General features: G+C 42.9%; 1 protein-coding gene across 2 annotated transcripts in view; it reads left to right on the top strand.

Moving 5' to 3' along the window:
• fbxw10 (F-box and WD repeat domain containing 10) overlaps nt 1–13,579 on the top strand; it is a 78,687-nt gene that overhangs the window by 53,215 nt on the left and 11,893 nt on the right. For both annotated transcript variants that reach the window (XM_085963447.1, XM_085963446.1), the window contains 4 exons: nt 3,304–3,407; nt 8,158–8,361; nt 8,475–8,596; nt 12,382–12,530. In XM_085963447.1, the coding sequence (XP_085819573.1) occupies nt 3,304–3,407; nt 8,158–8,361; nt 8,475–8,596; nt 12,382–12,530 (579 nt within the window). The remainder of the gene's footprint in view (nt 1–3,303; nt 3,408–8,157; nt 8,362–8,474; nt 8,597–12,381; nt 12,531–13,579) is intronic.

The raw sequence follows: 13,579 nt of genomic DNA, 5'->3' as shown, positions 1-13,579 counted from the left end.
TCTACATTTTATTTCAATACACCAAACACTACAAGCAGATTGTAAGTTGAAACTGGAACCCAGGAAAACATCCTCCCTGCATCTACCCTGTCAAGCCCTGTAAGAATTTTGTATGTTTCAATGAGATCACCTCTCATTCTTCTAAACTCTAAAGAATATAGGCCTAGTCTACTCAATCTCTCCTCATAGGACAATCCCCCCATCCCAGGAACCAGTCTGGTGAACCTTCGTTGCACACCCTCTATGGCAAGTGTATCCTTCCTTAGGATATACTTAGCTAAGGAAGAATGTCATTCCAAATCATGTACTTAGATCTCCATCTAGTGGTAAGTCATTGCAATGGCTTATTATTGGATTCAAAGCAGACGAGCGAACTGGAAAATAATTGTTTGGGTACTTGTTGCCCCCAAAACGCCCAAGGCCTAAAAAGCATTACAGATGAAACAAACAGAATAATTGGGAAAAAAGTCCAGAAAAAATAAAAATGTTTTCAGCAGTTTAAAATATAAATCTCTCCTCTTCAGCACTCCCCAAATCAATCTGTCTTGGAGAGAGTATAATCTGCTCCAGGCTTCTGCCAGTATCGTTCACGAGTTAGCTGCTGGAAGGAGCAGGACAGCATTTGACATAAATTAAATAGAAGTCCAAGACAAGCTAAAGAGCCTCAAAACAAATCTCCAGGGATGAATGGAGTTCATTATTGGTTACTAGGAAAGACAAGGGATGATTTTTTTCCACTCATTAATAATCACTTTGAGGGAGTCGGTGAGCGCTGAGAAGGTCTTAGTAGATCATAAATAGACTAACATGCTGTCCATTTTCTGAGGAAACAGACACAGGCGAATACAGACCCATTTGGCTTTCATTTGCATTTAATATAGCGTCTTTAACATAGAAAAATGTCCCAAGGCTCTTCATAGAGGCATAATCAGATAAAAATGGATGCTGAGCCAAAGAAGTAGATATTAGGTGGGGTGACTAAAAGCTTGGTCAAAGAGGTGGGCTTTAAAGAGGGTGTTAGAGAAGAGGGAGATGGAGAGGCTGAGGGGTTTCGAGTGTGGGCCTTGGCAGTTCCAGTAGAATAGTGGAATTGTTCAGGCACAAACTGGATTACTTGTTCGATATCTAGCAAGAGCTTAGTGGGATTCCCCAGAGCTCAGTGTTGGGTACCTGACTGTTTCTAATTTACATTAAGAACTTGGATTCAGGAACTCAACTGATCAATTTTGAAGACAGTTGAATCTGAGAGGAACATAAAAATGAGTTACAAAATCTGCAAGTGAGCAGATCATAGAAACATAGAAGATAGGAGCAGGAGTAGGCCATTCGGCCCCTCGAGCCCGTTCCACCATTTAATGAGATCATGGTTGATCATCCAAATTCAGTACCCTGTCCCTGCCTTCTCCCCATATCCCTTGATCCCTTTAGTCTTAAGAAATATATCTAACTCCTTCTTGAATATATTTAATGAATTGGCCTCAACTGCCTTCTGTGGTAGAGAATTCCACAGGTTCACCACTCTCTGGGTGAAGAAATTCCTCCTCATCTCAGTCCTAAATGGCTTACCCCTTATCCTTAGACTGTGACCCTTGGTTCTGGACTTCCCCACCATCGGGAACATCCTTCCTGCATCTAGTCTCTCTAATCCTGTTAGAATTTTATAAGTTTCAATGAGATCCCCTCTCATTCTTCTAAACGCTAGCGAATACAAGCCCAATCGACCCAATCTCTCTCCATACATCATTCCTGCCATCCCAGGTATCAGGTGTATCTTCGTCAGTCTGGTGAATCTTCAATAACAGATGAAATTTAATACAGACCAGTGTAAAGTACTGCACACAGAAAGAACAAAATGGGCAGTGTAAGTACTCTATGAATGGTGCTGAAATAGTTAAAGATGAAGTTGAAAGAGATCTAGACTTAATGCTCAACATGCCCATTTGCTGTGGAACAGCAATCAGCAAAGCAAATAGAATTTTAAACTGCATCGCCAAAACAGTGGAGTACAAATTGGAAGATGTCATGCTCTAACTGTGTGGTGATTTGGTCAAATCACACCTTGCGTACTGTGTCCAGTGCTGGTCACTTGGACACAGGGGGCATCCAAGCCCTGGAGGCAATTCAGAGAAGAGCCACAAGACTAATTCCTATTGTTGGAGGACTGAGTTATCATGAAAGACTGGAGAAACGTGGGCTTTTCAGTCTTTAAAGTAGTTGATCGATAGGCATTCCTATATATGAGGTAATATGTAAGATAGTAAATGGTCTAGAAAAGATAGATTTTGCTTTTGTATACATTGCACAGCAGTTTTATCGTCCACTTCATATAGCATGCAAATTGCATTAACACTAACGTGCCTTCTATAAGCGGTGGGAACTGTACATCATTTAGTGAGTCAATCTAGGCCACTCCAATACAGCTTCGAGCAGCTGATGCAAAGATCTGAAAGAAGACAACACCTCACATTCCTGCCTGAGGAGTGGTGTATGAACGGGGTGGGGTGGGGGGTGCGAGGCTAAATAGGGAGAAAATAACAAAACTGAAAAAGCTTAACATTAGAAAACCCCCCCACAATTTCTAGGTCTACAGGAAGTACAGAAAACAAAGCCATAGACCAAATGGACCAATAATGGTCAGCACAAAATCTAATATCAATATTAGAAATTCTCTCCCTCTGCTGGAGAATCACTCTTATCTGCAGCTTGGGTAATGTTAAAGTACAGTGACCTGTGCCAAAGAATAAAAAATTAAATGGCTTTATAGCACGCCCAGGCTTCTTGTCCATGGACCAACAGTGGGAATTAAGAGACTGCAGGAAAAAGGCATCCTACACTAGGGCCAAGAGTGCACATCCCCATTATCAATTGTAGAAGAAGGCATTGACATAAGTCATCTATATGATTTAATCGCCTCACCAGTAAAAGAAAATTCTCCATCCTCTCTTCCAAAAAACTCCCGCAGAAACAATTGAAATTCACGAGTTGCTACCTGCATAACTAAACATCATTAATTGAGATGTTGTTGTTCGAATGCTATTTGTCTGGTAACGCTCTTGTGAAGTGCTGTGGGACATTTCTCTACATTAAAGGTGCTATATAATTATATGCAAGTTGTTGTTGTTGCGGTTATTGATCCAGAACTGGTTCCAGTAAACGGTTGTTCTTTGCAAACATGCAAATTAGTGAATAAGTTAAGATGATAACTGGTTCTCATCAATGCTGACTATGGCTTATGTCTAAAGAAATTGAGCGAGACCTGATACTTTGATATATTGTTAAATGTGCTGATGTGTTTACTTTTAGTCTGGATTAGAAGCATCATATATTGGCATCCATACTGACATGATACAAATGGAGGAGAGAAATGTCTACTGTGGCCCTTACAATATAACAGTCGTCAAACAAAAGTATGTGGAGCATGTAATAACTATATCAAACATAAAAGTTTTCCTTTCATTTATGGTTCTTTTAATGATTTTAGTTAAATTATATAGTTGCAGTTAAAAATAAAGCATGGAGACCTTGTTTTGTCAGAAGAGTTACACAGGGTGATATTTCTACAAGTTTTCACTTAAATGTTGCAGCCCTAAAACGGCCAGCAGCGGTTTATTGTTTGTATTGGAGAGGCAATGCAATTTGTAGCCAACATCTAGCAGGTTTTTCAGTGCAGCTTTACAGCTGATTCATATCGATTTTGAACTCAGAAATTATTGCCAAATTCACTGTACATATTATTGAGAAGCTCTCCATCAAACAACATACAGGAAACTTTCGATTTACCGGCACCTAAATAACCGGAAATCTCGGTTAACCGGCAAAATTCAGGAGTAGGCTCAGGTAAGTTTTACTTCATATTGTACTTGCCTTCCTCGATCTGTTGCTGTGCAAGGGTGTGGCTGCAGCTGTTGCTAAGCTACAGAGATGCTTGGAACTTGTGGCCATTGTTCTGCACCTGTTGCTAAGCAACAGGGTTTGTTGCTTTATACGGAGCTCTCAGCTCTCCGTATCTTTTACGATAGCTTTCGGTTATCCGGAATTTTTGATGAACCGGCACCACGTCGGTCCCGTCGGTGCCAGATTTAAAAAAGTTTCCTGTAGTCAGATCTTTAACCCTTTCACTGAACACGGTGATTTGTTACACAGTGCTATCACATCATCTTAATATTGGGAACTTCAGTGAAAATAACACATCCAGTGCCTTCAATACTGGTCAACTGCAAGAGATAATCCAATTTCCTGAAAGAATATTATAAAAAAGGCATTCTTATATCCTTGGAGTATACACACAAATGACTGAATAACAAGACATTTATTCTCACTGTTGGCCACTAAACATTTGTTGTTGGCAATCATGTTTTTTGTAAATGGTACCAATGGGGAGAGAACCGAGACTGGTATTACAAAATAGTAACTGCATTTTCCCCCGGTCGGACACTTTGCTTGTGCAAAACTGACAAAGGCTTTGGTGTGATAGGTCTCCTTGGGTTGAGTTGTTTCCAAGGTGACATGTCTGGTGATGGAAATTTGGAACCAAGTTAATCCTTTGTGGCTGAGCCAGGCAAGTCCACAGTACTCCAGGAGACTGCTGATTGACGGCCAGCTTGCCTCATTGATTAGACCTGAAAGTGTAGACCTGTCACTAAGGATGAGATTACTCTGAGTAGACCTGGAGGGTAGGCCTGTCACTAGGCCTGGGATTCTTCGGATTTGGCTCCAGCATACCCCCGCACGGCAATGCCCCAATGAGTAAGCTGGTCCTAGCTGGACAAGGAACAGGAGCAGGTAGTTTACCAGTGTCCTGACACATAATCCTTCTTTGTTTTTCACTTTGGATGTCTTATTCAAATTAATTTTAATCTTTTTCTTTCAGTTTTTCTTTGGTTTCTTCCTTTCATGCTTCACTCTCCCTGTGTTAGAGATTTGGGTTTGCCACAGGTATCTACTTGGGCTCAGTGGTGTCTGTCACTCCCTTAAGCGATCTGGTTGTCTGCCTTTTCATGGAAGTTTAGCTTCTACTGCTCTGTATTAGCTAGCACAGTAGTGGGACCTGGGAGTGTAACAATGAAATAGAAACAGAAACTGCTGGAAATACTTAGTGGGTCAGGCAGCACCTGTGGAGAGAGAAACCGAGTTAACGTTTCAGGTCGATGATCTTTCGTCAGGACTGGAAAATGTTACAAATGTAACAGGTTTTAAGCAAGTACTGAGGCAGGGAGCGGGGGGAGGGGAGGAAAGAACAAAAGGGAAGGTCTGTGATAGGATGGAAGGCAGGAAAGATTAAGAGACAAAAGGGATGATGGGGCAAGGCAAAATGTGGTGGTAATGGGACAAGTAAAGAAACGAAAGATGGGCTGAGAGGAAGTGTAAATGGCATCAGCAGAATCATTACCAGCACCTGCCGTCTGGAAAAAAATGGGAGCGGTGGTTATGGTCTGAAATTCCAGAAGGCTGTAAAGTGCCTAATCGAAAGATGAGGTGCTGTTCCTCGAGCTTACGTTGAGCTTCATTGGACCAGTGTAGGAGGCTGAGGACAGAAAGGTCAGAGTGGGAGTGGGATAGAGAATTTAAGTGGCAAGTGACTGGACGCTCAGGGTCATGCTTGCGGATTGAACAAAGGTGTTTGGCAAACTGATCACCCAATCTGCGTTTGGCCCCCCCAATGTAGAGAAGACCGCATCGTGAGCAGTGAATACAGTATACTAAATTGCAAGAAGTACAAGTCAGTCGCTGTTTCACCTGTTTGGGGCCCTGGATGGTGGGAAGGGAAGAGGTGAAAGGGCAGGTGTTGCATCTCCTGGGCTTGCATGGGAAGGTGCTGTGGGAAGGGGAGAATGTGTTGGGGGTGCTGGAAGAGTGGACCAGGATGTCGGGGAGGGAACGGTCCCTTCGGAATGCTGAAAGGGGAGGGGAGGGGAAGATGTGTTTGGTGGTGGCATCGCGCTGGAGGTGGCGGAAACGGCAGAGGATGATCATTGAATGTACATCTGTAACTTTTTCCAGTTCTGACGAAGGGTCATTGACCTGAAGCGTTAACTCGATTTCTCTCTTCACAGATGCTGCCTAACCTACTGTGTATTTCCAGCATTTTCTGTTTATAGTTCAGATTTCCAGCATCCGTAGTATTTTGCCTTTTGTGTTAGTGTAACAATGATATTCCCTTGTGATCGGGACTAGATCTTCGTGTCCTTGACACATGTACTCTATTATTCTTTCTAAAGGTGGAACCGAGTTAACACTAGGCAAGGTGTTGTTCGGTTTAGCTCATAAACTGCTTTATCCCATGTTCGCAACCTTGCTGCCATATTTGATCATGATTTGAGCTTCCTATCTCATATCCATTCTATTATTAAGACTGCCTATTTCCACCTTCGTAATATCGCTCGTCTCCGCCCTTACCTCAACTTATCTGCTGCTGAAACACTCATCCCTGCCTTTATCACCTCTAGACTTGACTATTCCAATGCACTCTTGGCTGGCCTCACAAGTTCTACCCTCCATAAACTTGAGGTCATCCAAAACTCTGCCGCCCGTGAGCTAACTCGCACCAAGTCCCGCTCACCCATCTCTCCTGTGCTTGCTGACCTACATTGGCTCCCAGTTAAGCAATGCCTCGATTTTAAAATTCTCATCCTTGTTTTCAAATCCCTCCATGGCTTCGCCCCTCCTTATCTCTGTAATCTCCTCCAGCCCTATAATCCTACTAGACCTCTACGCTCCGCCTACTCTGGCCTTTTGAACATCCCCAATTTTAAATGCTCCACCACTGGCGGTCGTACCTTCAGCTGCCAAGGTCCTAAGCTCTTGAATCCTTCCCTAAATGTCACCGCCTCTCCACTTCTCTTTCCTCCTTTAAGACGCTCCTTAAAACCTACCTCTTCGACCAAGCTTTTGGTCATCTGCCCTAACATCTCCTTATATGGCTCGGTGTCAAATCTTGTGGTTTTTTTTGATAACACTCCTGTGAAACGCCTTGGGACGTTTTATTATGTTAAAGGCGCTATAAAAATATAAGTTGTTGTTGGTAGATAAAACAGAGAACACTGAGTACAATGAATGTCAGTTCAATTCCTGTTCAAGTACTATTACAAAAATAAATAAAATACTACACTGGCCCAGTTGGGAGTGGTGGTGGGGGCAGAATCCTGCTTAGTGTAGAAAGATAGGTTCACTCTGCTATCTGTCCTGCCCATAGGGCAGAAGTTATTTCTCCCTCGCAGCCATTCTAGTGTCTTGACTCATTTCAGTCTTTTTGCTGAAAAACTCTTTCCGTCATCTGCTAGATGTCTCCTGAACGACCAGACATTACTCGTGAATGGGCCAATTTTTGGGAACTCTTGAAAACATCGGAACAGGAGTAGGCCATTCAGCACCTCAAACCTGTTCCGCCATTCAGTTAAATCATGGCTGATCTGGAGCTCAACTCCATCGACCCACCTTGGTTCCGTAACCCTCAATACCCTTGCCTAACAAAAATCTAGCAATCTCAGTTTTTAAATTTTCCATTGACCTAGCTTCAACAGCGTTTTGGAGGAAGAGAGTTCCAGATGTCCACTACCCTGTGTGTGAAGAAGTGCTTTCTAACATCACCTCTGAATGCCCTAGCTCTAATTTTAAGGTTATGCCCCCTTGTTCTGGACTCCCCCATCAGAGGAAATAGTTTCTCGCTATCTACCCTATCAAATCCTTTAAACATCTTAAACATTTCAATTAGATGTCCCATGCGACATTTAAAATACCTTTTGACTGCCACTGGATTGACAACTCAGCATGGGATTGTCCGGAGCAGCTAATCACTGAGCAAGCTTCTGCTCAAAATATATTTTAATGTCTGCATCATATTCGTGGCTAAAACGGCCACAGAATCCCAAACAGTGACACCATGTGTAATTTGGAAGATGAGGTTGGAGCAAGCACACAATTCATAGGGTTTACATTTGTTAAATGTAGATCCTCTGTAAAGTTCACACCAATAGAAGCATAAGACTAGGGCTAAGAAAAGGCCAGTGGGCCAATTTAGCCAACCCTGATTGAGTTTGGGTTGTATGAGGGTGAGTGACACTCGTGGGAAAACAAAAATAAGAGAAAATGACGACAAACATAGAATTAAAGGACACAGTGATAGCTAATGTCTAACCATTCCTGTCTTTAATTGTTCAGTCCAGACCGTAGCAGGGTAATACACTATAGTGGTGGAGAAATGATTGCCAGTGGCTCATCAGACAGAAAAATAAAATTTTTGGATATCAATCGTTCCAAAGAAATTTCACGTGTAATGCAGGGACATGCTGGAAGCATCAAGGCACTGTTTATCTGTGAGGAGCGAGGTTTTGTACTCAGCGGAAGTTACGACCTCAGCATCAGGTGAGAGTTCAAATATTTTCTTGCACATTTCTTATCAAATATTTGGCTGCTAGGTATGAAATATAATAACTTTATAAAAAAATCTACTTTTACAAAAAATTGTTCCTTTTTAGACGGTGGAACCTGATGTCTGGATTATGTATGAACATCTACCGTGGCCACATGGGAGCTATTACCTGTCTTGATCTGCACGAGGGCAAGTTTGCATCAGCGGCAATGGACTGTCAGGCCAAAGGTTAGACAAATTGCGGGTGCAATTTTAACCTAATCCACCAGGTGGGGAACACACAGGATTGGGTGGAACGTCGCTTTTCCACCCCGCCCAATATTACTCGCCGTTGATTCCAATGGGAAGTAAAATCGGACGGGGTGTAAAACCAGTGTTGCACCCGATCCCATCAGTTTTCCCAATGGACAGGTTAGAGTAAAATTGCCCCCTGTAGGTGGATCTTACAAAAGCAAGCTCCTGCATCCCTGAGTTCGAAAGAGGAGTTCCAACAAAGCGTTAACTTGTCTTTCTCTTTCAGGGACTGGCTGTCTCGCTGTGCATTTCAGATTTTAGCTTTTGCAGGTTTTTCTTTATTTGTGCTGCATTTCATTTTTTTTGTTAGCTGATGCTTCTTCACATTGTCAAAAGCATTCAGCGATTTCCTGATCAGTAAATAATGCAGCAAACAATTACTTATTCTGATTCAGCAACACACTTAACTAAGTAAATTGGAAAGGCATTCCATTAAATATAATGGCCCTCAATTTGCAGTCGGAGGCTTCCTGCGGGGAAATAAAATGCCCGCGTACTTGGTGGTACGGAGATCCGCGCTCCTGGGCCTCTCCGGGTACCTGCGGGTAGAGGCCCACGTATCCCAGAGGCGCAGGCGGTTTGCAAGCGTCCCTGGGATCACGCGGGTCGGCCCAACGAATGCAAGAAGGGAATCCCCATTCATTCTTATGGGGATTCTGAATGTATGGGAAGCCAATATGCATGAATGAGAATGCCCCCAAAAATACATCTACACTTCAAATAAATTTTTTAAAAAATTATATATTAAAAAGGCATTTAATTAAATATTTAAAACAAAAATTTATTTTTTTGAAAAATAAATTTAAATGTTTTAAAGAGGCTAAACATAAACTTGTCTTATTGTACAGGTTTTTAATGTATAAATGATTGATAAAAATGTATTTTAATGTTTTTATAAACTCTTATGCTGGTAAAAGCTGGCCTCACGCCTGTTTTTACCAGGCGTAAGAATTTCACGGGCATTCGCTGGTCAGAAGTTGGGCAAATAGCGCAACTCTCCGCCTGCGGAGGCCCTTTTCCCGGGGATGAGGAGGATCTGTCAAGAAGATTCTTGACCGATCGCAAGTTCTGGCTTTTCGCGCATGCGCTTCGCGCGAATAAACCCAGAACCTGCGCGGCCCAGACGGGCGCGTATGCACCCGTAGGGGCCGCAAATTACGGCCCATTAATTAGAGTCAACTTTAACGTATTTTATTTTGTCCATTCTGTTCCTTTATTTGAATATTTTTGTCTAAGCAGTGGATGCTGTTGAAGTATTCATGGTGGTTGGCTTGGTGGATTTGCTGTGTACAGAGCACTGTGAGTGAGCTGACTTTATACACAGTTAAAAAAGCTGCCAGGGTGAATGATTAGTGTTAACTCAGCTGCCTCACACCATCAGGTGCATTAGCCCCTTCAAACTCACCCCCGATTATGTTATTAGCATGCACTGTGAAATGTCAAAACATGCTCCGAAAAAGTCAATAAAAATAGAAAAAAACATTGAAGTTAATGATAATTGTTTGTAACCATTTGATTTTTAAAAGGAGCCCTGATACTGAGACTCTCTTGGCACTTTGATCAGGGTGCAATTTCTATCCTTATTTAACAGAACGCCACTGTTAAGAATTATTGACATTGAGCAGAGAAAGTTTGTGTTCCAATTTTTTCATCCGCCTCTGAATTCATAAATTAATTTTAAGTGTTTACACTGGGGTTAAAGAATGATTGATTTATTCTATAATAGATACCTAAGAAAGGATATACTTGCCATAGAGGGAGTGCAGCAAAGGTTCACCAGACTGATTCCTGGGATGGCAGGACTGTCGTATGAGGAGAGATTGGGTCGACTAGGCCTGTATTCACTAGAGTTTAGAAGAATGAGAGGGGATCTCATGGAAACGTATAAAATTCTGACAGGGCTAGACAGACTGGATGCAGGGAGGATGTTTCCCCTGGCTGGGGGGCTCTAGAATGAGGGGTCACAGTCTTAGGATACGGGGTAGGACATTTAGGACTGAGAGGAGAAATTTCTTCACTCAGAGGGTGGTGAACCTGTGGAATTCTCTACCACATAAGGCTGTGGAGGCCAAATCACTGAATATATTTAAGAAGGAGATGGATAGATTTCTAGACATGGCTGGGGGGCACGGTGGCATAGTGGTTAGCACTGTTGCCTCACAGCGCCAGGGACCCGGGTTCAAATCTGACCTCGGGCGACTGTCTGTGTGGAGTTTGCACATTCTCCCTGTGTCTGCATGGGTTTCCTCCGGGTGCTCCGGTTTCCTCCCACAGTCCAAAGATGTGCAGGTTAGGTTGATTTGGCTATGATAAATTGACCCTTAGTGTTAGGGGATTAAACGTGGGGTTACGGGGATAGGGTGGGATATGTGTTGGTGCAGGCTCGATGGGCCGAAATGGCCTCTATTTGCACTGTAGATTCTGTGATTCTGTGAAAAGGCATCAAGGGGTATTGGGAGTGAGCAGGAATATGGTATTGAGATAGAGGATCAGCCATGATCATATTGAATGGCGGAGCAGGCTCGAAGGGCCGAATGGCCTACTCCTGCTCCTATGTTTCCATGAGTGATCTGGCCAAATAACTCTGGTCGGAGATAAACGTGCAGGTGAACGGTAGTTTAATGCAGATGTGGTCACGTGGACTGTTTACACCACATGCTTCATGCACTTCCAGAATGTATTCATATTCAACTTAATTGGTGGTATAAAAGCATAGGGGGTGCTTCTAATTATTGTTGGTGCAGGGAGGGAGGTGGGATGGGTTTGATTTCAATAGTACGAAAAGATAGGGTACATAACCCAGTCTCCACAGCTGAAGTTACGACCTCCAATATATGAACATTATTATTTCCATAGTTCTGAGACTAATTATGTCTTTATTTAGCATCGGTTAGCTCCACTTAACCAATATTTAAAATACCTAATACTGGAATTCTAACTTACAAATATAGGAAAAATCAGAAATTTTGTAATCTTAAAACTAATTGCATTACATTTTGTGTAGCTCAGGGACTCAATGAAAAACAAATGACCGTCACTGAATCACTGAGGTGTGTGCAAGTCTTGACTTGCTTGGCAGCATCAGCGGTGCACAGAAAATATAAAGCCAGCAGGGGTTCCATTAAACCTTACGCTTTACCCCTCATCTATCACACATCATGACGTGGAGCTTTAACAGATGATGCTGGATCTGGGTTTTAGTAGTGCTGGCTGAGAGAAAAAAAATGTCAAACCTTTATATTCTTTCTGTATATATTATTAAAGAATGAATAACCTGAGGAAACTGCAAGATTAGCATGTGAGAAATCAATTCTGTTTGTTCCCACTGTATACAATCCTAATCTAATTAAAAATGACCTTAAATTTCACATTTTCAGCTCTCCACACTCCTGAATCTAGTCAATCCATTATGTAATTTCATGCAATGATTCAAGTCTAATCTTTCACATTGAATCCTCTTCTACAATGCATGCTCATTTTAACATTAATTACTGTTATGTTGTCTTAATTGACTATATAATCAACGATACACATGTAGAACACCTGCCACTATTACACACCATCTATGGAAGTCCCAATCAATGTGAAATCCCATTTAGAGCAGTGCATTTTCTGATGAATATTGTTTGTTTGTAATGATTCTACTGGACGTAGTAAACAATTATTTATTGATAATTAATGCAGTTCATAATGTCTTTTTTTTTTTACTTTGCCATCAGTGTGGAACCTTGAAAAAGGAAAATGTATCTGCAGCTTCAGGCATGAAAATCCAGTTCTGTCTGTGGCTATCAGTGAAGTGTCTGTGGTGAGCAGCTGTGAGAAAGGACTGGTCCATGTGTGGAGCATAGAACCTCCTTCATTAGTCAAGGTATTCAGACCAGAATAGTGTGAAGTTACTAAATATATCATCAGTGTGCTCTCTAGATCACTTTCTTCTTCAATGCCCTATTCTTCCTACTGTGGAAGCATCATCCCAGTGGAAGATGGGGAAAGAAGGATTAATGCATGGGCTGTGTCAGGAGCTGGGAACACATCAGAAGGTGAGATCAACTTATCCCCATCCTGATCCACATTAGCCGAAGAAAAACAGGGATCAGCTGTCAAACATGGAAGCTCAGCACATCCCTATCTACTTAACCATCCTTAAGGACCATACGCTCCCAAACCTCACCCAGACCAAGTGCTCATTGAGATCCCTGTTTCACTTAACTCTCCTGCCAAGGAATAACCTCAGCCCTGTCAATGCTCAATGTGTCGTGCCACTCAAATGTGCACAACCATGTAAGATCCTCAATGTATGTAACTGCAAATACCAGGTAATTTATGCTGTGGCTTTGGTAGGCAAGGGACAGCCACTGGAGTAAATTTTAACTATCGGGTGGCTGACGGCGGAGCCTGCCCCTGTAACATATAAGGAGTGGGCTGCTGGCGCCAAATGCAGCTCACGACTCAGAGCCGACGCATATTCCGGCCAGGAAAATGCTGGATCCGTGTGGGCATCAATCATCAATCATGGCCCGGGTTTTGGGGGGGGTGGTGGAGGTGGTGGATGGAGGGGGCGCAGTGGTAGCCCGACCGGGATTGACCCACATTATTCTTTGGAACTGGTGGAGCACTCCTACTCCTTCTGGCCCCACAATCTCAACTCTTACCTTTACGGGCTGCTTCTGCTGCATCAGGTTTTACTGAACGGAGCATTCACGGCGGACATTCCGGTCAGTAGGCAGTTAAAATGGCATCGGTGTCCTGTGTACGTCATAGGACCCTGCTTTGCATAGATTAATGAGGCTCCTGCCTGACTCGGGCGGGGGGCCTCGGCCACTCAGAGAAAGGCCCCGGCACAGAGTTAAAATCTCCCCCACTGTGTGGAAGCGTGAGCCAGCTATGGGAGGACGGAAGGTCATCGACCTGAAACGT

The sequence above is a fragment of the Somniosus microcephalus genome, chromosome 21, assembly GCF_052327205.1.
Source record: "Somniosus microcephalus isolate GS21.2 chromosome 21, FLI_Smic_1.0, whole genome shotgun sequence".
Lineage (NCBI taxonomy): Eukaryota > Metazoa > Chordata > Chondrichthyes > Squaliformes > Somniosidae > Somniosus > Somniosus microcephalus.
Note: the sequence above shows the minus strand (reverse complement) of the source record. Positions and strands in the feature narration are given on the sequence as shown.